The 23,790-nt window shown below is 39.3% G+C and overlaps 2 protein-coding genes across 3 annotated transcripts in view; one reads left to right on the top strand and one right to left on the bottom strand.

Annotated features, from left to right (window-relative positions):
- Positions 1–22,560, bottom strand: part of LOC117813714 (nucleobindin-2-like) — a 31,356-nt gene extending 8,796 nt beyond the window's left edge. The window contains exons 1-10 of one of the 2 annotated variants that reach the window (XM_034684712.1): positions 22,460–22,560; positions 19,079–19,225; positions 17,063–17,197; positions 16,736–16,843; positions 16,515–16,647; positions 14,364–14,467; positions 2,751–2,936; positions 2,484–2,574; positions 2,308–2,366; positions 2,121–2,213 (exon numbers count right to left, since the gene is read on the bottom strand). In XM_034684712.1, the coding sequence (XP_034540603.1) occupies positions 2,121–2,213; positions 2,308–2,366; positions 2,484–2,574; positions 2,751–2,936; positions 14,364–14,467; positions 16,515–16,647; positions 16,736–16,843; positions 17,063–17,197 (909 nt within the window). In that variant the 5' untranslated portion in view covers positions 19,079–19,225; positions 22,460–22,560. Of the gene's footprint in view, positions 1–2,120; positions 2,214–2,307; positions 2,367–2,483; positions 2,575–2,750; positions 2,937–14,363; positions 14,468–16,514; positions 16,648–16,735; positions 16,844–17,062; positions 17,198–19,078; positions 19,244–22,459 lie in introns of those variants that run through there. The other variant, XM_034684711.1, reaches the window with a different exon arrangement.
- The window catches only part of pik3c2a (phosphatidylinositol-4-phosphate 3-kinase, catalytic subunit type 2 alpha), a 79,380-nt gene continuing 77,594 nt past the window's right edge, over positions 22,005–23,790 (top strand). Inside the window, exon 1 of the mRNA XM_034684710.1 lies at positions 22,005–22,119. The gene's annotated coding sequence lies outside the window, so the exon portion shown is untranslated. The remainder of the gene's footprint in view (positions 22,120–23,790) is intronic.

The raw sequence follows: 23,790 nt of genomic DNA, 5'->3' as shown, positions 1-23,790 counted from the left end.
TTTTTAATGGTTAAAATCAAGTAAAGTTCAGGTAAAATCAGGAAAGGCTCTGTGATAAAGTCTGTTTTAAGAATGGATTTAAAAGAGATCCCTGACTCAGCAGATCTAACCTCCTCGAGCAGATCGTTCCAGAGTTTCTGACCCCTCACTGCAGACGCTCTGTCCCCTTTAGTTTTCATTTTGGCATTTGGAACACAAAGTAAACATCGGCCCGAGGATTTCAACGCACGCGTCAGCTTGTATGGTATTCACATTTTTGCTCTGCAGCTTGGAGAAAGTCTGTGGAGAGCTTTCAAAGTAATCAGGGAGCCGGTGTTTAGATGCTAAAACGGGAGAAACATGGTTGTGTTTTTTGGTTCTGGTTCAAACCCTGAACATTAAAGGTGACATATCATGCAAAATGGACTTTTTAATGGTTCTCTACCTGAAATATGTGTCCCTGTCTACAAACCCCCCGAGAATGAAAAAAATCCATTCTGCCCCTGTTCTGATTTCTCCACCTTTCTGTAAATGTGTGCTGAAACGAGCCGTTTCAGACTTCAGTGTTTTTGTTACGTAACAACAATATCCGGTCTGTCACGGAGTCAGAGCTCGGAGCTTGTTCAGCCCATACACTGTATAAAATACAACTCAACCCCTCCTCCGTTTTTCATTACCTGCACACATGTGTGCTAACAAGGAGCTTAGGAGGGAGGCATGCTAGTTGTAGGCTGTCTTAATTAACACAAAGGTCGGTTTTACTCCCCACGTCTGCAGATTTGAAGATCTAGTGGATGATTTTTATTTATCATGGAAAAGTGCTAGCGCTAGTTAGCATAGCCACATAGCTACATGTTGGTAGCTGTAGCTGTAGCTGTGTACCAAGACACATGTCGACATACTGACAAATAAAACAACAAGAAACACTAAATCTGTGACCAATCCTTCAGAAAAGGTCCCTGCTGCCTTTCTGGCAGAAGGTCGGTTTTACTCCACACGTCTGCAGATTTGAAGATCTAGTGGATGATTTTTATTTATCATGGATAAGTGCTAGCAGCTAGTTAGCATAGCCACATAGCTACATGTTCGTAGCTGTGTACCAAGACACACGTCGACATACTGATAAATAAAACAACAAGAAACACTAAATCTGTGACCAATCGTTCAGAAAGGTCCTGCTACAGGCGCCTCTCCGTCAGGATCAGATTCTGGATCAGATTCAGAGGGTTGAAGTAACGTGATCTCTGAGCAGCCGTGTATATTCAGCCAACATGTAAACATTAGATCAACGTGCTGGACAGCCGAGGCACATCCACTTCCTGAGGGGGCGTGGTCAGAGAGAAAACAGACTGTTTCTGAGGAGGACTGAAGAAGAGGGTTTTTCAGGCAGACCAAAATCTGATTTTAAAGTGTTTTTTTGAGCATAAACTTTAAAGACATGTTTTGGGGACCTCTTAGACCAATATATGTTGATGAAAAAAGTGTGATATGTCACCTTTAACACATAATAACTCACCTTACCTCTGATAAGATCAGGCGTGCAACTCTTTATTTAACTTTCAGAACTTCTGTTTCGATCACTGACAGCTGGAGGGATATTTGATGCTATACTGTTTTAATTCTGGCACTGCATGAAGAGATAATCTACATTAACACTAAAAATGGAACAGGTACGCTATGACTTAGATACTTATTCCAGCTTTTTTCTCTAAACTAAGGGGCAGTGAACATTAAACTAGAACACCAGATAACTCGATTACTGTTCAATAATCCTGGCTGGACAAAATCTTAAGCACTGCAATAATAATTAAGCAAATTATTCATAAATTATATAATAATGTGGAGACATAACCGGCTACATAGAGTAATATTTACAGGTTTTTATGGATCAAAGTTTGATCTAAACTGTACATCATTTTGGACTGTATTCTGGTTTTAAAGAGCCAAAGTTTTTACTGACTGCATTAAAAGGACGCTTGCATAGTTTGGATTGATGTTCAGATAGACAGACTCATGATCTCAAATTGGGAAATCATGGATTGGTAGAAAATGTGGAAACCTGTGAAACTTTGAGTCCAGATCATCTCTGCTTTGTTGACACACGGGGACCTTTAAACATGTTGTGTAATGTTGTCGCTCACCTCATTCATGACGTGCTCTCTCATTCGTAGTCTCTCTTCTTCCATCTCCATCATGTCGTCTTCTTCGTTTTCAGGGTTGTACACCTTCTCCAGCTTTGACACACGAACAGATACAAGTCCATCATTTCTGTGACACATTATCCTCAAACATTAAAGCCATCAGACATTATTACATTTACACAGATACCTCTTTGGTGAAGAGAGCTTCGAGCTCGCTCTCGTCCAAGAAGCCGTCCCCGTTGCTGTCTGCAACACAAATCACAAAAGGACAGACTTTAGTCACCAGACTGTAAAGTTTCAGGCGTCAGGATCTCTTAGAGGTGTTTTGACTCTTAAAGAAATCTGTAGTCTCTGGTTACAGACCGTGCAGTGTGAAGAAAGTCCTTGGATTGAAGTCCATAGGGTCCAAACCGTCAGCCTCCTGCCACACCTCCTTCAGCTGGTCTTCACTGCCCTGCACACACACCATGCTACATTTTAGCTCTCCTTCTGTCTTGTATTTTAAGTTCTTTCCATATAATCTTATCCATGAAAGTTCAAACCCTTCCACCCTTCTACAGCATCAGTAAAACTAAGAATAAGTAAATAAATGAGTCTCAGTTGTAATCTTTCTTCCTGCAGGAGTCTTACAGGGTGGTGAACTTTTGGATGGTTGGCGTGTTTCTTCTTCATCTCCTCGTAGTGCTGCTCCTCCTTCTTGCGGTCCTCCTCGTTCAGGGCCTTCAGGCGCTCCCTCCTCTCGTGCTCCTTCGTCATCTCGTACTTCTTGAACTCATCGTGACTGTCCTTGTCGTAGTTCTCCAGGTCTTTGGTCGCCTACAGATAAAGCATGAATGTTGTCACACACTGATCATACAGCTGGTCCTGGGACGCTCACTCGACTGGAATTGATTTTAAGGTGACATATCACGCTTTTTTCATCAATATATATTGGTCTAAGAGGTCCCCAAAACATGTCTTTAAAGTTTATGCTCAAAAAAACACTTTGAAATCAGATTTTGGTCTGCCTGAAAACCCCTCTTCTTCAGTCCTCCTCAGAACACTCTGTTTTCTCTCTGACCACGCCCCCTCAGGAAGTGGGTGTGGCCTCGGCTCTCCAGCACGTTGATCTAATGTTTACATGTTGGCTGAATATACACGGCTGCTCAGAGATCACGTTACTTCAACCCTCTGAATCTGATCCAGAATCTGATCCTGACGGAGAGGCGCCTGCAGCAGGACCTTTCTGAACCATTGGTCACAGATTTAGTGTTTCTTGTTGCTTTATTTGTCAGCATGTAGACGTGTGTCTTGGTACACAGCTACGAACATGTAGCTATGTGGCTATGCTAACTAGTGCTAGCACTTATCCATGATAAATAAAAATCATCCACTAGATCTTCAAATCTGCAGACGTGGGGAGTAAAACCGACCTTTGTGTTTATTAAGACAGCCTACAACTAGCATGCCTCCCTCCTAAGCTCCTTGTTAGCACACATGTGTGCAGGGAATGAAAAACGGAGGAGGGGATTCAGTATTATTTTATACAGTCTATGGGCTGAACAAGCTCCGAGCTCTGACTCCGTGACAGACCGGATATTGTTGTTACGTAACAAAAAGACATAAGTCTGAAACGGCTCGTTTCACACACATTTACAGAAAGGTGTAGAAATCAGAACAGGGGCAGAATGGATTCTTTTCATTCTCGGGGGGTTTGTAGACAGGGACACATATTTCAGGTAGAGAACCATTAAAAAGTCCATTTTGCATGATATGTCACCTTTAAACCGGCTGTCTCAGAGCTGATCTGCTGAATATATCAAACCGTAACCCTCAATTTACAACCTCTGATCTGTCTCATAAATCCTTGAAGCTGCAGATACATCCCGGAGATCAAACCTAGACATGATGTTCCACCTTTTCCAGTAAAATCTCTGTTGGTTCAGCTGCGGTCTGGTTTTATTGATCTCGAATGTAGAACCTTTTGTTTGTCTTTGAAAGACAGTTATAGTCAATCAATCAACATTTGAGCATTCACGTCAGAGCAGGCTGAGGAAACGGCCTTTCCTTCCATTTCCAAAAGCAAACATTGACAATGAGCGGCTCATTAGGCAATTAAAAGGAAGCAGGATGAGATCACTGTGTGAAAAAATACATCGTGATGTACAGGACAGAAGAAGACAAGTGATAAGATGCATATCTTTTTATTTGTATTATTTATTTATTTCAATATATTTTATTTCAATTTTAATTTTTTTCATATTTCTTTTATTTGCATTTATTTATGTATTTATTTGTTTATGAATTAATTAATATTTAAATTATATATTTTTTTACATATATTATACTTTTTTAATTTATTTTTTATTTTCATATATATATTTCTTTATTTATATTTCTTAATGTATTCATCTATTTATTTAATTTTTATTTATTTAATTTATATTTATTTTGTATTGATTATTTTATTTTATTTTTATTTTTGAATGTTTTCTTTTAATAGTTCTTGTTTATCCACCTACTGGACGATCCCTTTTAAATGTTTATGATTTTGCACTTGTCTTTTTGATGCAATGTAAAGCACTTTGCAACACAGATTTTGAAAAGAGCTCTATAAATAAAGATTATTATTATTATTAATATAATAATCTCTGCCCACAGGAGGCACAGCAGCTTGAAATGTCCTAAAGTTGGGCAGCCTACACCAGTTGAAGTGTATGAATCTCTGATGAGTGTTTGGGGATTATTCGTGAACTCAAAGACCCTGAACAGAGTTTTAACTTGGTTATGAAACAGAAAGAAATCAATACAGTTGTCTAAACATGACCTAAAAAAGCAAACCCGACCTTTAGGAGCGAGACAGGTGACTTCATCATCGTTATTTCTAATGCCTGTCAGCTCCATCTGTGTCAGACTCTCATATCTAAAGAACGCTGCAGAACCAGCTTTTACTTTTACCTCAGAGAGAACTCACACAGAATAGGGGCGTTTTTCAACCACAGGATCTTTACCACGGAACTATGTGCATTTCGACCGGATGTACCAGGGTCCAAATCTAGCTGCAGCTTGTAACAGTAGTCTTCTCTCAGCCCACCGTGAATGCGTCTCCCCCGGTGTTACAGTTTTAAAAGTGACCCTGTAAACTGGAGAACGTGTCAGTGTTTGTGAAGTTTACACAGCTGTTGAAACACAGAGGGAGTTCCTGGGAATGCAAACTAGTTTAGTTTTTATGAAGATTTCAAAATATCCTCATCAGATATTTAATGATGGTCTAAAGACGTTTATGAGGGATGCATCCGGCTGAGAGTCTCCAGTTAACAGGGTCACTGTTTAAACCAAAACACCGGCCACAATCTCTGCCACGGCTTTTTGAGTTCAAAAGGATTTTAAAGCCGTGTTGAAACGTCTTTGCTACTCGCGCTTATCTCCTCTCACATGTTGATTCATTCATTGCTTTTCGATGTTTTTAACCGCAGGAGAAAATTTTCACTTTTTTTCATGTTTTTCTGCTTTTGGAGCACAATTTCAAATTTGAGGAAAATTTGTTATTTCGACAGGAACCGGTTCAACTTTTTTGTCAAATAGTTTTTTTCAAAAAAAAAAAAATCATTTTTTTTTTCAATTTTTTTTTCAATTATTTTCTTGTCAAAATTTTTATTTTCACTTTTTTTTTTTTCATAAATTGTTTTTCAATTTTTTTTCAATATATTTTTTTCAATTTTTTCCGAAAACAAATCGCAGTCATTGTTTATTCCATCTGTGATTCACTTGATTTCTCTTTCTTTCATTAGTTTTTATTTGTTCTATCTTTTTTGTATGTGTGTGTACTTTTCAAAAGAAGAAGCTGTGATTCTCTTGATTTAGCAGCTTGTAACAGTAGTCTTCTCTCAGCCCACCGCGAATGCGTCTCCCCCGGTGTTACAGTTTTAAAAGTGACCCTGTAAACTGGAGACCTTCAGCTGAACGTGTCAGTGTTTGTGGAGTTTACACAGCTGTTGAAACACAGAGGGAGTTCCTGGGAATGCAAACTAGTTTAGTTTTTATTAAGAATTCAAAATATCCTCATCAGATATTTAATGATCGTCTAAAGACGTTTATGAGGGATGCATCTGGCTGAGAGTCTCCAGATAACAGGGTCGCTGTTTAAACCAAAACACCAGCCGATCTCTGCCACGGCTTGTAGAGTTCAAAAGGATTTTAAAGCCGCGTTGAAACGTCTTTGCTACTCGTGCTTATCTCCTCTCACGTGTTGATTCATTCATTGCTTTTCCATGTTTTTAACCACAGGAGAAAATTTTCACTTTTTTTCATGTTTTTCTGCTTTTGGAGCACAATTTCAAATTTGAGGAAAATCTGTTATTCCGACAGGAACCGGGTCAACTTTTTTGTCAAATTGTTTTTATCAAAAAAAAAATTTCAATTTTTTTTTGTTCAAATTTTTTTTTGTTCAAATTTTTTTTTTTTCAAATTTTTTTTTTTCTATTTTTTTTTTCAAAATTTTTCTTCTCAAAATTTTTTTTTTCAATTTTTTTTTTTTTCATAAATTGTTTTTTCAATTTTTTTTTTCAATATATTTTTTAATTTTTTTTCTGAAAACAAATCGCAGTCATTTTTTATTCCATCTGTGATTCACTTGATTTCTCTTTCTTTCATTAGTTTTTATTTGTTCTATCTTTTTTGTATGTGTGTGTACTTTTCAAAAGAAGAAGCTGTGATTCTCTTGATTTAGCAGCTTGTAACAGTAGTCTTCTCTCAGCCCACCGTGAATGCGTCTCCCCTGGTGTTACGGTTTTAAAAGTGACCCTGTAAACTGGAGACCTTCAGCTGAACGTGTCAGTGTTTGTGGAGTTTACACAGCTGTTGAAACACAGAGGGAGTTCCTGGGAATGCAAACTAGTTTAGTTTTTATTAAGATTTCAAAATATCCTCATCAGATATTTAATGATCGTCTAAAGACGTTTATGAGGGATGCATCCGGCTGAGAGTCTCCAGTTAACAGGGTCGCTGTTTAAACCAAAACACTGTCCGATCTCTGCCACGGCTTTTTGAGTTCAAAAGGATTTTAAAGCCGTGTTGAAACGTCTTTGCTACTCGTGCTTATCTCCTCTCACGTGTTGATTCATTCATTGCTTTTCCATGTTTTTAACCGCAGGAGAAAATTTTCACTTTTTTTCATGTTTTTCTGATTTTGGAGCACAATTTCAAATTTGAGGAAAATTTGTTATTTTGACAGGAACCAGGTCAACTTTTTTGTCAAATTTTTTTTTTCAATTTTTTTTTTTTCAATTTTTTTGTTCAAATTTTTTTTTTTCAAATTTTTTTTTCAAAATTTTTCTTTTCAAAATTTTTTTTTTTAATTTTTTTTTTTTCATAAATTGTTTTTTTAAATTTTTTTTTCAATATATTTTTGAATTTTTTTTTTGAAAAAAAATCGCAGTCATTTTTTATTCCGTCTGTGATTCACTTGATTTCTCTTTCTTTCATTAGTTTTTATTTGTTCTATCTTTTTTGTATGTGTGTGTACTTTTCAAAAGAAGAAGCTGTGATTCTCTTGATTTAGCAGCTTGTAACAGTAGTCTTCTCTCAGCCCACCGTGAATGCGTCTCTCCCGGTGTTACAGTTTTAAAAGTGACCCTGTAAACTGGAGACCTTCAGCTGAACGTGTCAGTGTTTGTGGAGTTTACACAGCTGTTGAAACACAGAGGGAGTTCCTGGGAATGCAAACTAGTTTAGTTTTTATTAAGATTTCAAAATATCCTCATCAGATATTTAATGATGGTCTAAAGACGTTTATGAGGGATGCATCCGGCTGAGAGTCTCCAGATAACAGGGTCGCTGTTTAAACCAAAACACTGGTTGATCTCTGCCACGGCTTTTTGAGTTCAAAAGGATTTTAAAGCCGTGTTGAAACGTCTTTGCTACTCGTGCTTATCTCCTCTCACGTGTTGATTCAGTGAATCCATCTGTGATGAAATATAGCACCATCTAAAACAGCGCCAGCTGAGTCTCTTCATGCTAACAGGCTAACTGTTGTGTTGCTCATAATGATACCTGCCTGTCCGTCTGCTTCTATGGTGTCATCTGTGATGAATGGCATTCGTCTTTGTTTTACTGCCCTCTACTGGTCTGGTGGTGTAGTGCATTTACTTTTTTTTACTCCATACGTCACTGGCCTGATTTCCACAATCTAACCGCGGTCGAAACACAGACAACAATGGGGGCACAGGAAACTTCTAGTTCAGGGGAAAGTAGTTCTGGGGGCTAAAAGACCCTGGAACTCTTGGTCGAAATGCACCTCAAGATCAGCAAAGAGGTAAGATGTACCACTTTGTCCACAGGGGGCGCCAAAAACAACACCAACACCAAGTTCCTCTCAGAGCTTCAAAGTTCTGTTTGCTCCTCAGCCCTGCAGAAACACTCACCTGGTGCACAGTGTGTGGAAATGTTACAAGTCTGAAGGTCTCACAAACACACATTTATCAGTCCACAGTTATAAGCAGTAGTTAATGACACTAAACAAACCGACAAAGACTCAGAGTTTGGGGAGGATTTACATGCATTTGATTTCTGAATGAGAGATCACTTCCTCATTGTGTTTCCCGTGTTCACAGGAAACCTCTCTGCCTTCTCTGACTTATCTCTGATGCAGCAGCCCGCCTTAAAGCTGCTGAATGTTAGCGAATGAATGCAAGTCATTAAGAAAAGCCGACAGGTGAGCAAGAGTGAGAGTGAGCAGCTCACACCTGTAATTTAGTGCACACTCATCCATCCTGGAAACTGCAGAGATAACATGGCGCAGCACTTTCTCTACAGCTAAGTATGGGTCTGAGTTTGACAGTGACCACAGACTGTGAGGAGGCACCAGGTGTCCATAGTATCACATATGAAAACACACAGGGATACGTCACACAGATGTCCTATATGCGCTCGCACTCCTCGCTGTGTGTGAGCGTGTGTGTGTGTGTGTGTGTGTGTGTGTGTGTGTGTGTGTGTGTGAGAGTGTGGGAGGTTGTTAAACAGCTGAACAAATTTCCCCTCAGTCAATACGTCCAGAGGCTACAACAGCTTCTTCTCTGAACCCACTATCTATTTACTTTAGCTTTAGTTTGATGCTTGTGGCTCACACTCCTCAAAAAGATGCATTAAGAGTCCATCTCTTCTGGATCTACTGAGTTATTAAGAGAGTCACTCTGGATTTGAGAGGCAGTAATGTCAAGTTATGTACTTTAATATGAGGGAGAAGAGGGGGCAGAAGTCTGGTCTGCAGCAGGAGGGATCTAGTTTGTTGGAGCCATAATGTGTATTCAACCTGTGCTAATTATCTGTGACGCTGCACTTCTATTACTTCAGGTAATTTACACCTGGGTGAGGCTTTACATTTCCTTTACAGGCTCAAACAAAGACGGGGAGTGGGTTCAGATGTTTTCTCTTCAACTCTGTCACAGTTTTAATTTCTCACAGGAAGCGTTTGTTTTATTTGTTTTTGTTTAATAAAAAGTAAAACGTTCATATGAACATTTTTTCAATCATAGTCGTGACACTGTAAGGTGCTTTTCAGACACTAAAACGTACCGATTTGGGGCGCTGGTGGCCTAGCGGTCTAAGCGCCTCGCATACAGAGGCTACAGTCCTCGGCGCAGAGGTTGCCAGTTCGACTCCAAACCGAGACCTTTTGCTGCATGTCTTCCCCTGCTCTCAAAAATATTGAAATTATTTGACCTCGTAGATTTTAAAACTGCACAAATTGTGTATAAGGCAAGGAAAAATCTCCTTCCAGGGAATATCCAAAGATTGTTCTTTGAAAGAGAGGGGGGTTATAACTTAAAGGTGGAGTAGGACATGTTATTTTGATACATTTTTCTCAATCACGAGCAAAAAGCGATGTATACATCGATAGGGAGTAATACACAAAGTGATCTAACACTGAGATGAGAAATCTCAGTTGTCTGTGTCAGCAGCTAGACTGCAATAAGTTCGTCCAATCATTCATTCGCCACCGAGCGCAATGATTGGCTGACCGGCCGGATGACCTGTGACCTGCCGAAAGACACACCTCCTGTTTACAGGAGTGCGCGTGACCTGACTGAAATCGTCATCAACAGGCTGTTCACTAACGCAGAACATCTGATAAACATGTCAGAGAGAGAGAAACCAACGATTTAGCTCAACTTCTGCCCTCAAGTTCTGCCGCTAAACGGAGCAAGAAGAGGGATACTGTGATGGAAAAGGAGACGACTTAAAAACACTGGATGAAGATACAAACACGAGTCAATATTCGGGATGCATTTCTGCAACGGCTGAAGGATTTGAAGGGTCTCTAAAGCGACGCCATGGTTGCTGATTTTCTACTGGACAGGTAATCATGTCATTTCATTTGTCTTTGTGTTCATGGTTTAGTTCATCTATGAGACAGCTAGCGATAACTTCGGCTAATGCTAGCGGCCGGCTAACGGCTTGTAGCTCTGTTTATGGAGACCTGTACACAGTCTGTTAGCTTGTAGCTCTGATTATAGAGACCTGTATACAGTATGTTAGCTGGTAGCTCCGTGTATAGAGACCTGTACACAGTCTGTTAGCTTGTAGCTCTTTATAGAGACTTAAATACAGTCTGTTAGCTTGTAGCTCTGTTTATAGAGACCTGTACACAGTCTGTTAGCTGGTAGCTCTTCGGTTGCTCTTTATCAGCATGAATGGGGTGTTGTACTAAGTCTAAATGCCGTCTTGCCTGTGTTTTCATAGCTACGAGAAGGAAACATCGACGTCCACACCGTTAAAACACGGGACGCAGAGGCCTCCACCCCAGCTGTTTCATGTGTTCGGAGTCCCCCTCTGACCGGTGAGTTTCAGGCCCGATAAGAACTCCATGAACATGAACGTTGCTTTGACCACTGCTTGCGTGGAGGTATAAATACTGCTCTCTTTTTTATTATGAGCTATTTTTGATTTACGTACGCAGAAGGGTTTTTTTTAATGTCCGCACAAAATAAAATCCAAACCATACTCTTTCACTTCACGTGATCTCCATGCTAAATCGCAATCTGAGACCACACCATACAGACTAAAGAGATGAGAGACAAAAAGTTTGGCTGATAAAAAATCCTGTGAATGTTAGCTGCTTCTCTAAAAGCTTGGTTTGGTGAAGGAAAGCATGAATAAAAGTGTTCAACAAGGAATCAAATACACAGAATAATTGTATTAATAACCTGTGGGCACAGTCTTCCTCTCCAAAGAGGGAGAGAGCACATTTTGACATCACTTACTCTGAAAATATTAGATAATATTCAAGATATCAATAAGAAATACAGTATATGTACCATATGTGCACAATACACACTGCAGTAGGCACTAAGCACACACTAGTGATAGTGGTGTCAACTCCTTGCATGGCTAGAAGAAATAACTGTTTACATATGGGGCTGAAGGAAGGGTTATTATGATCGAAATCAAATGCACAGTGCTGTAAGATAATGAGAACCTTTGACTAAACTTCTGATTCTTTCTTCTATGTCAGGTATTGCACAATATTTAACAAGAAGTCAAAAAAGTGGAGCCTGTACACAATGAAGGTGGATAAGGACTACAAGTACATCACAGACCTCCAGAGCACAATCCTGCACAGAAAGCTGACAGCAACTGGGGGATGCCAAAGAAGAGAACAAGGAGGCCGGATGATCCACGCCAACATGTTTATCTTCAACAGCCATTATTTTTATTTCTGTAATAAATACATTTTCTAATAAAAGTAAATGTAAAACAACTCTTTGATATTGCAATTATTTGTTTATAATGTTGTATGTTACTTGATATGGATTTAAATTATTTTGTGATTTGAAGAGAGAAGGCCAGTGTAAATTTAAAGATTTATTTAACAAATGTATACACAGCACACTGAAGTATTTTTTTACATGAAGATAAAATATATACAAAGGAACTAAAGGGTCAACATACAAGTATTGTATGTAATCATGTCATAGTTTAATTCACTTCCAACTGAAACCTTTATAATGTCCATGTGGAAGGGTCACGGATTTTCCAGATACAGCAACAAGGTATTACTCCTCTATGACCTGCACCAAGTGCTCCATGCTGCCAGACAACAACCTGTCAGTGCAGCATGGCGGAACTTTCTGTTGCTGTCCCCAGGATCTGGAGCTCGTCCCCGGTCGTTGCTCTCCCTCTCGCTCGTATGGCTCTGCTTTGCACTCGACCCCGGTCTCGTCCTCTCCGACCTGAGGTGCTTGGCTCAGGATCGTAATCAGCAGTCATCATGAGAGCTCTAACAAGCACAAAAAACAGGCAATATGTTGTAGTTCCAACACGAAAATGAAGACTGTCAACAATGGTGAACGCTTATAAATATATAGGCACTGTAGCCGTCTAGTAACTAAACATCATGACATGCTAAATCAAAATAAACATGGCTAGCCGGAGTTATTAGCCCGGCAGCAACAACTTGCTCTAGCTGTATTTCAGATGATAAAAAACAAACACACATAAAGCTAACATGCAGGCTATGCTGTGCATTCTAACTAATTACATAATTTTTTAATGTGGTAATATAAGCGGTTTACTTACATGGGAGATAGACGTGTTTTTCCTCCGATGAAAATAAAGTCAATCGTTCGCCGCTCCACAGCTAGCTATGGTGACGTCATCCTCCAGCTGGAGTCTGCCACAGCGCGTTCATGTGTTTGGAGGCGTGTCCCTCCCCTCTCCCTACAGGCTGCTCTGAAGGAGGGGGAGGGCTCTGTTCGGCTGTGTGCTTTCAAAATCAAGCTAACTGCTGCGGCTTTCTCAGGATCTCCTACTCCACCTTTAAGAGGGAAGTTAAAGGGGACATATCAGGCTTTTTTCATCAATGTATATTGGTCTAAGAGGTCCCCAAAACATGTCTTTAAAGTTTATGCTCAAAAAAACACTTTGAAATCAGATTTTGGTCTGCCTGAAAAACCCTCTTCTTCATTCCTCATCAGAACAGTCTGTTTTCCCTCTGACCACGCCCCCTCAGGAAGTGGATGTGCCTCGGCTCTCCAGCACGTTGATCTAATGTTTACATGTTGGCTGAATATACACGGCTGCTCACAGACCCGCGTTACTTCAACCCTCTGAATCTGATCCAGAATCTGATCCTGACGGAGAGGCGCCTGCAGCAGGACCTTTCTGAAGGATTGGTCACAGATTTAGTGTTTCTTGTTGTTTTATTTATCAGTATGTTGACGTGTGTCTTGGTACACAGCTACGAACATGTAGCTATGTGGCTATGCTAACTAGCGCTAGCACTTATCCATGATAAATAAAAATCATCCACTAGATCTTCAAATCTGCAGACGTGGGGAGTAAAACCGACTTTTGTGTTTATTAAGACAGCCTACAACTAGCATGCCTCCCTCCTAAGCTCCTTGTTAGCACACATGTGTGCAGGGAATGAAAAACGGAGGAGGGGTTGAGTTGTATTTTATACAGTCTATGGGCTGAACAAGCTCCGAGCTCTGACTCCGTGACAGACCGGATACTGTTGTTACGTAACAAAAACAAGGAAGTCTGAAACGGCTCGTTTCACACACATTTACAGAAAGGTGGAGAAATCAGAACAGGGGCAGAATGGATTCTTTTCATTCTCGGGGGGTTTGTAGACAGGGACACATATTTCAGGTAGAGAACCATTAAAAAGTCCATTTTGCATGATATGTCACCTTTAAGATTAAAGATGGTGAGTGTTCGGACCACAAGGAGAAGTTTTTGTATTTCAGTCTGTGGTGTAAAACTGTGGAACAGTCTCAATATGGAGCTACAGCAATGTCTGAACATAATCCAGTTCAAGAAGAGGTATAAAGAAATGATTTTCATGAGGTACAAGGAGGAAGACAAGTGTTGATAATCACCAGGGGTTTACTTTTGATTGTGGGTGTAAAGTGAAGATAATATATGAAGATTTGACTTGTGGGAATGCACGAGTATAATGCCAGATAATAGTGAATGAAGGGGTAGGATTAGATAAGTTTAACTTCTTCCTACTCCTTTTCGCACATGTAAAGTAAAATGTTTCACTGCTTACTAATATTGATTTTGTTTCTTTTGTATAACTATTTCTTCTTTTCTACTTGTATTCTCTTTTTGTTTTGTTTTTTCTATTTTTACTTTTATATGTTCGAAATAAAGACATCAAATCAAATCAAACTCTCTACTCCCCACATTTCCTGTCTCTCTTCAGCTGTCCTATCCAATAAAGGCGAAAAAGGCCCAAAAAATTAACTTTAAACGTACCGATTTGATGAGGCGGTCCAGGTCGTCCACCTCAAACGTGTCCGGGTTCATGTGGTTGAGGTGCTCAAACTGTTTCAGCAGAGCCTGGTGGTCCACTTTCCAGCCTGCAAGTAAAGAAATAATGGAAAGTTAAGCTTGACACTTCTGAAATGTATGACTTATATTTCCAATATTTTATAGGAAGAGGGTTGTGGAGGCTGTTTTTATGTCAGTCTTGGATTATGGGGACACAATCTACAGAAACACCTGAACCCTCAAACGCCTTGATCTTCTCTGCATTAAGATTTATTACAGGTGACCCCTTTCACTGACATAGGTGCATTCTGTACAATAAGGTGGGCTGGCCCTCTCTCCATGAAAGATGCAATATCCATTAGCATCTTTTTATCTATAAAACTCTTTTAGGAAAATCACCAACCCCCCCCCACACACACACACACACACACACACTGCAATAATCTTGGCATCACCTTTGATAAAGACCTTAACTTCAACCAACATATCAAAACCACAGTCCAGTCTTGTTTCTATCAGCTACGCAAAATCTCTCAGATCAGGCCCTTCCTTTCACACCCATCAATCCATCCATCTTCTTCCGCTTATCCAGGTCAGGGTCGCGGGGGCAGCAGCCTCAGCAGGGAAGCCCAGACACTCCTCTCCCCGGCCACTTCCACCAGCTCTTCTGGGAGGATACCGAGGCGCTCCCAGGTCAGCTGAGAGACATAGTCTCGCCAGCGTGTCCTGGGTCTTCCCCGTGGCCTCCTCCCAGTTGGACATGCCCGAAACACCTCCCCAGGGAGACGCCCGGGAGGCATCCTGACCAGATGCCAGAACCACCTCATCTGGCTCCTCTCAATCCGGAGGAGCAGCGGCTCTACTTTGAGCCTCTCCCGGATGTCTGAGCTCCTGACCCTATCTCTAGCCTAGCCACCCTGCAGAGAAAGCTCATTTCAGCCGCTTGTATACGCGATCTTGTTCTTTCGGTCACTACCCACAGCTCGTGACCACAGGTGAGGGTCGGAACGTAGATTGACCAGTAAATTGAGAGCTTTGCCTTCTGGCTCAGCTCCCTCTTCACCACAACAGTACAGCGCCCGCATCACTGCAGATGCCGCCCCGATCCGCCTGTCAATCTCCCACTCCCCCTTCCCCTCACTCGTGAACAAGACCCCGAGATACTTAAACTCCTCCACCTCGGGCAAAGACTCCCCTCCGACCCAGAGAGGGCAAGCCACCCTTTTCCGACTGAGCACCATGGCCTCAGACTTGGAGGTGCTGATCCTCATCCCCGCTGCTTCACACTCAGCTGCAAACCGTCCCAGTGCGAGCTGGAGGTCACCGTTCGAAGAAGCCAATAGGACGACATCATCTGCAAAGAGCAGAGATGGAATCCCAAGGCCACCGAACCGGACACCCTCCGCCACTTGGCTGCCCCTAGAAATTCTGTAGGAAGGGGCCTGGTGGTGGAGGAGGTCAGTGAGGTAGGAAGAGGCCTGGTGGTGGAGGAGGTCAGTGAGGTAGGAAGAGGCCTGGTGGTGGAGGAGGTCAGTGAGGTAGGAAGGGGCCTGGTGGTGGAGGAGGTCAGTGAGGTAGGAAGGGGCCTGGTGGTGGAGGAGGTCAGTGAGGTAGGAAGGGGCCTGGTGGCGGAGGGCTTTATGGGTGAGGAGGAGGATTTTAAACTGTATGGGGTAGGGGACGGGGAGCCAATGAAGATGTTGGAGGACGGGGGTGATGTGGTCGCAGGTGAGGAGGCGTGCAGCAGAGTTCTGAATGTATTGCATTTTATGGAGGATGTGCCGTACAGGATGCTATTACAGTAATCTAAATGGGATGTGATGCATGGATAAATGTCTCTATAACTGACTTGACATCATTGTAAATGAGGGTTGCCCCTCAATGATCTCTCGAGTATAAATAAAGGTTGATGATGACTTGTAATCTACTAAAAAGTTGCATTATGAGTGAGATCTAAAGTACAATCATCCATTCATCCAGAGTCAGACGGAGCCGTGGTTGGTGCTGCATTACATCATACAGTATTTCCACATCCTACATTGGAAGATGACTGAACAAAACTTCTTCTTCTTCTGCGGTTTCAAGAAGAGAAAGTTTGACAGAGACACGTCTGCACAACACATATGTGCCACATACCTCTCCCCCCTTGCATGTCGTGTTTGGCTTTGATGAGCATCCGCAGCCGGGCCATCTCCTCCCGCTTCAGCTCGTCCAGCCGAGTCCGAAAGTTGTGGTGAACAAAGTCCAGCTCTTTGGAAAGTTTCCCACTCTGCAAGTCAACAAAACAAAATGTTCACGTCAACAACAAACACAAGAGACGTAGAGTTACTGGCATGGTTGAGAGAGTGAGCGGATACCTTGATGTCGTCCATGTTGGCGCTTTTGAGCTTCTCTTTAAAGTGTGGGTCTTTCTCCAGGAACTCAATGACTTCCCTGAGGTAGCGGTCGTAGTGCAGCCCTGTTTCCTGGAGCATAAGCAAAACAACATATCAGTGCATGATCTTATAGGGCTCGTTTAATCACTACTAAAAGCAAGCACAACAACTTCTTTGACATCTTGCAAATGCACAGTGACACTTTTACACTTTTTTTAGATGTTTGCATGCAGAGAAATGTTCATGTAAGACACTCTAAGCACAAACTTTCCTGCAGAAACATGGGATTTGATTGCTTATTTGACTCACAGCACTCTGTGGCGGCTCCAGCTCCTCCTGAGGCTTCTCATTCCCCTTGTCCACACTGATCGGCACTGACTGGATGCACAGCCACAAACTCAGCAGCACCAGCCCACATTGAGCCAAAGCTTTACCCCTAAACATCTGGGGCAGAAGGTAAAAGAGGGAAATTAAAAATCAGGGTTGAATCAGCAATAAATCACTCTCTCGCCTCCAACTGGTCCAGAACGCAGCAGCTCGTCTTCTAACTGGTTTTAACAGACGACATCACATCACTCCTGTCCTCTCTTCTCTCCTCTGGCTTCCTGAATGTTTTAGATTTTAAGATTTTACTGACTCCACTTTTAAAGCTCGCCTGGGTCTCGCCCCAAACTACAAACTAGCAGAAATGCTAACGAGTTATGAGCCATCTCGCGGCCTTAGATCCTCAGGTGGAGCATTTTTGGTCGTTCCAAAGTCAAGGCTCAAATGCAAAGGGGGTCAAGCTTTCTCCATCAGAGCTCCTAGACTCTTGAAACTTATTTTTAAAGACTTGCTTTTATGTGACTTCATCCTTCTTACCGCTTTTACTTCTATTTTATTAGTATCTAATTAATTGTTTTAAATTGTATTTGATTATTTTATTTAATTATTTAATGTTTTAATTTATTTTTATTTTTTTCATTCATTATTTTAACGTTCCTAATTTATCCTTTTCACTTTTTCTAATGTTCTCGATGTGATGTCATCCTCTCATTCTGAAAACCTCTTTTATTTTCCTTTTAATTCCTAAAACTCGTCTTAAAACCCATTTTTATTCCTTGGCTTTCAAGGAGACTCTGCTCCTGTTTTAGTGATTTATGATTTGTTTTTTGTTTCTATTGTTTTTATTGTTTTATTATCCTGTGTTTGAATTGTTTTATACCTGCGTTGTTTGTCTATTTATGTACAGCACTCTGTTTCGGCTGTGGTCATTTTTAAAGTGCTTTATAAATAAAGTTGAGTTGAGTTGTAATGCTTTTGTTTTCGTATCCATTTTTACTCCTCACCCAGCAAACCCTGACCCAGAATTCACACTCTGCACATCAAAACCTCCTCCACCGTCCAAGAACCAAACTCAGGACCATGGGAGACCGGGCCTGGTCTGTGGAACTCCTTGCCCAGCCCCCTCAGGACCCCACAGACCGTGGATGCTTTTAAGGAACACTTAAAGACCTTCCTCTTTAAAGAGGCTTTTAACTCTTTTAAGTACTCTTTTTAAAATGTTTTCAAGTTTGTTCCCTCTTTTTTACTGTGTGTAGCACTTTGAGTTTACCTGAAATGAAGGTATGTTGTAAATAAAATGTATTATTATTATTATTTTATATTATTCTATTTTATTTTATTTCATTTTTGTATTATTATTTATTTTTGAAAAACCCTTAAACAATGATTTATTGGTCTATTGTCAGACCACTTCATTTTGTTTAATACATGTGTATAATTTTTAACCTCTTGCTTTATATTCTGTTTTGCATTGTTAAAATTCCTCCTCCCTGTCTTTTAAAAGGCTAACTTTGTTATTCTAACCATGCTTTGTTTGTGAAAACACTTCGTAAACATTTTATTTTAAAGGTGCTCTATAAATAAAGTTATTATTATTATCATTATTATTATTATTATTAATGTGATGTCTCTTGAAATGGTGCATCCTTTATGCAGTTTTTTGCATGTTTTAGGTGTAAATTATAAAGTGTGCATGTGTTTCCTTTGAACACACAACAGCATGAAGTTGTTAAGCATTGAAAAAGAGAAACACATTATAATTTAGAGACAGTATTAGAGGATTTTCTGCAAGTTTCGCTTTCTGTGCATGTACAAAAAAACATGTCCAGTAAATAAAGTTGCAGCATGATAAAAAAAGACTTCATGTCAACATGCTGAGGGTGTTATTCCTGCAAACAGATGGTTCAGTGAGGATGTTACAGCACAGGTGGACGCTAATTCATTATCCCATAGAGGCTGAAAGCTGGTAAACAAGCTGCAAACATGTTAAATATCACTCACTGTGAGCTGACTCTTCTTCCTCTCTCTTCTTCACTCCTCTCAGTCTGATTTCCCTCCAGCAGTCCGACCTGTGAGCTAGCAGCGCTTGTTTCGAGCTGTCATCTCCTCACTACGAGCCTCACTACGAGCCTCTCTCACGGCCACAACCTACAGGGGGAAAAGATTGTGTTCACCATGGCAACGCCCCGCCCACAGCCGCTCTGATTGGCTGATTGGCTTTGCAAAAACAGTCGCGTAGAGAGCTGATTGGACGGCACGAGCTGTCAGTCAGAGTGAGTCCCTGTCACACAGAGGATTAAGGTGCGTTGAGCCAAACTGTACGTGGCGTTCAGACAACCCCCCACGCGAGCGGAGAGAGAGTTTGATGTGAGAATAAAAGATAAATATTATTATTATTTAGAGATAAATAAATAAATAATATGTTTGTACACATCAGCATCAGTCAGAGAAAATTATGTGCAATATTACAACATTTTATTTAACTGAGCTTTAAAGCAGTAATTATCAGATTACACAGATTTATAAACCAACATTGTGTTAGATTTATCTAGATTTATTAAATGAATCTGTGAAAATATCTGTTCAATGTCTATTTTGATTCCGTGTTTGTTTGTTTTTTTCTTTTGTTTCTATTTGCTTGTTTATTTTAACATTTTATTTGTATCTACGTATTTACTTTATTTAATTTCTTTTAGTATTGTCATTGTAATTTTTATTGGATGTACTGTATAGCGGTCTTGGGTGGGGGGTACTGTGCACAGTTTTGTGTATTTTAATTTTCTTTGTTTAAACTCAATAAAAAGTTGTTTGAAAACAAAATAAATCACCCATTCGCTTTTACAGATAATCTGTGTGATGCACTTTTAATCTTAATTTTTATTTGCTTTGTAATTTTCTGCATTTTTTGCTCTGAAGAACTTTGTTAAGAAAAGTGTTATAGAAATAAAGTGTATTATTATCATCATTATTATCATTGTTATTTTTGTTATTTTTGTTATACTTATTATTATAATCACCTGATGTTTAGTCTCTAAAGCCAACATGCTGTGACTACTTGTGTAAGCATTGTTTGAGTATGCCTGTACAAGCAACACTGGGGAACATGAGTACTTGGATTTGGTTTGTTTGTATTTAATCTCTAATAAATGAAACAAAAATCTGTTTGACAGTTTATTTATTTTCAGGATCAGAATAAAAGTCAGAAACACTTTATGTATTCACTTTAACATCTGACTTTTCTCTGAGACTAATAATAACATATATGGACCTTAAATTGTTTTTCATTGTATTAAAGTCAGAATTCTGAGATTAAAGTCAGAATTCTGAGAAAAAATACCTTTTTCTCTGAGAAAAAAATACTTTTTTCTCAGAACAAAAACATTTAAAAATATTTTGGACCTTAATTTTATTTTTTTTTCAGTGGCCCTAATCCTCCTCCGTATATAAACCATAGATATAAACCATAGATATAAACCATAGATATAAACCATAGATATAAACCATAGACATAAACCATAGATATAAACCATAGATATAAACCATAGATATAAACCATAGACATAAACCATAGATATAAACCATAGATATAAACCATAGATATAAACCACAGATATAAACCATAGATATAGAATTGATTTAGAATTGATTTTAAAGTCCTTTTACTTGTTTTTAAAGCTCTTAACAGCCTTGCTCCTCCATACATCACTGATCTCCTGTCATTTATGTTCCAGCCCGATCACTGAGGTCCTCGAATGCTTCCCTTTTAAATGTTCCTCGTGTGTCTCACACAGGCCTCGGCCAGAGAGCTTTCTGTTTTTATGCCCCTAGGCTGTGGAACTCTTTGCCTCTGGACATCAGAACAGCGAGCTCTCTGAGTGTTTTTAAAAGTAAACTTAAGACTTACCTTTTTAACCTAGCTTTTAATTTGGAGTAGTTTATTTTAGCTCCGGACTGCATTATTATTATTATTATTATTATTATTATTATTATTATTATTATTATTATTATTATTTTAATCATTATTATCTAAACCATTGTTTTAACATGTATTTATTTATCTTATTTATTTCTTGTGTTCATCTGATCTTGTTAACTCTACCTTATTTTTAACTTTTCTTTCCACTCTTACTTATTTTATTAATTTTACTGTACTGATTTTCTTTTCTTTTTGTAAGTATTTTCTTTTTTTAATCATGCCTTTTATAATTTTACCATTGCTGTTGTTTTCTTACTGTCTGTTACTCTGTGAAGCACTTTGGGCTACATGTTTTAATGTATGAAAGGTACTATATAAATAAAGTTGAGTTGAGTTGAGTTGAGTTGAGTTGAGATATAAACCATAGCTATAAACCACAGATATAAACCATAGATATAAACCATAGACATAAACTATAGATATAAACCATAGATATAAACCATAGATATAAACCATAGATATAAACCACAGACATAAACCATAGACATAAACCATAGACATAAACCATAGATATAAACCATAGACATAAACCATAGACATAAACCATAGATATAAACCATAGACATAAACCATAGCTATAAACCATAGATATAAACCATAGATATAAACCATAGATATAACCCACAGACATAAACCATAGATATAAACCATAGATATAAACCATAGCTATAAACCATAGATATAAACCATAGATATAAACCATAGATATAACCCACAGATATAAACCATAGCTATAAACCATAGATATAAACTATAGATATAAACCATAGATATAAACCATAGATATAAACTATAGATATAAACCATAGATATAAACCATAGATATAAACCATAGATATAAACCATAGATATAAACTTATTTCAGCACTACCCTCATCTGTCCACTAGATGTCGCTGTTGCTCTTCTACCCTGCAGCAGCACAGAGACCCATCCGAGTAAGAGTCATCACACCGAACCTCCACCGAGCTCGTGAACAGGAACTGACGTCCCTCCACCCTCAGAGCGAGAGGACGGAAAAACATGCAGCTGCAGGAGAAATGGCTCCAAACACCGCACCGCTGAGAGGTGAGAAACCAACCTTTTGTCTTTTAAATGTTCAGAGTTAAACTTTTTATCCTTATAGCTGCCTGAAATCTGCGTGTGCGGCTGCGCAGTAAACAGCCTCTACCCGCACGACGAATCCTGCATTTCCTCCTTGTTTGTTGGAGCAAAGCTGTCTCCTGTACTTTTTTAAAAACACTAAACCAGAGTCTGTAAAAGTACAGGAGACAAAAGAGGGACTATAAAGAAGATTAAATCAGTCGAGATGTCTTCCTGTTAAGTTCATATCCCCCTCTGTGTGCGCCGTGTTGTTTGGTTTAGCAGCTAACAAACTTAGCATCCAACAAAAAGTTAAAGTTCAAACCTGAAGTATGAAGAAGTGATAATCTCCTCCCTGTGCTGGATTACTGCCTTACTATCAGTCCAAACACACTCTTATCTTTAATTAACTACCTGTTATCTCTTCAGTGTGTGTGTACAATGTAAAGAAGGAAGTATAAAGGACATTTAAAACTCATCACTTGGTGTCAGGTGAGCCTCAGCAGACAGGTGAGCTAACTAAGCTCCACAGGTAATTATGTAAGGCAACTATTCTGCATTTTAAAGCCTCCACAGGAATTCATCTGTGGTGCAAAACACCTCCAGGTTGTATAACTGAGTAACAGGTATCATGTTACTGCGAGTTGCATGTCCTAAATATGCTCAGAGATGTTACCTGGTGATACAACAACACCTTTAAACACCTGGAATCAGAGGAAACATGTGTTTTCTTTAAAGTTGCATGAGCTTTTATCTCATTAAAACTCCAAAAAACAAGCTTTATAATGTCATGTATGCAGAAAAGAGGTTAGAACATCCTGTGATGCATGTTTCTTCAAATAAAACATGTGCATTTCAGGGTTTTGTTTAAGATCCTGCACTTAAAGATGAAGGGGGTTGTTACTTTGCATGCATTTTCTGCAACTGCACATTATTTTCAGTCAATCAATCAATCAATCAAGATTTATTTATGTAGCACATTTCATACAAATCAAATGCAACCCAAAGTGCTTTACAGCGATTGAAAAACAAGAAAGAGGCAGAAGTAAGACAATGGCAAGACATATTAAGGGAAAATATTAATAATGCTAATAATAAAAATAGTACTAATAGAATAAAATAGAGACCAATGCACACCAACAATAATATATGTGTTATTAAAATAAGTTAAAGCATCAAAATTAATTAAGAATACAATAGTTGAAATAGTTTTTAAAGGGTAAGGATAAGAGTTGAAAATAAAACTAAGGCTAAAAATATCAATAAAAACTGAGTAGATAAATAAATGAATGAATAGATAAATAAAAATAGAATAAGATAACAGTTAAACTAGTCGACTAGCCTAAATCATCGTCCTGACAGATCGAATAGTTTGCAGAAATTGGTTTAAAAGTGCAGTTTTCTCAAAGCTTAGATGTCTACAAGTGTCCTGTTTCATCCACTACGCAGGATATTCAGATATCTGTAAACACAACCAGGTTATTTCACTTCTGACCTACTTTAATAATAATCCCCAAAGTGTTGCATTGATTATCAAAACAATAGGAAGTAAATCAAAGTTGATGATTCAGTATTTAAAAGCTTCAGTGCCCTTACGGGTTTCATAAGCTCGCATATAAACCACAGTGTTAGAGAGGTGTAATTGCTTTTGTGCAA

Source organism: Notolabrus celidotus, chromosome 6, assembly GCF_009762535.1.
Source record: "Notolabrus celidotus isolate fNotCel1 chromosome 6, fNotCel1.pri, whole genome shotgun sequence".
Taxonomy (NCBI): Eukaryota; Metazoa; Chordata; class Actinopteri; order Labriformes; family Labridae; genus Notolabrus; species Notolabrus celidotus.
The sequence above is the reverse complement of the archived record's forward strand: the minus strand, read 5'-3'. Positions and strand labels throughout refer to the sequence as shown.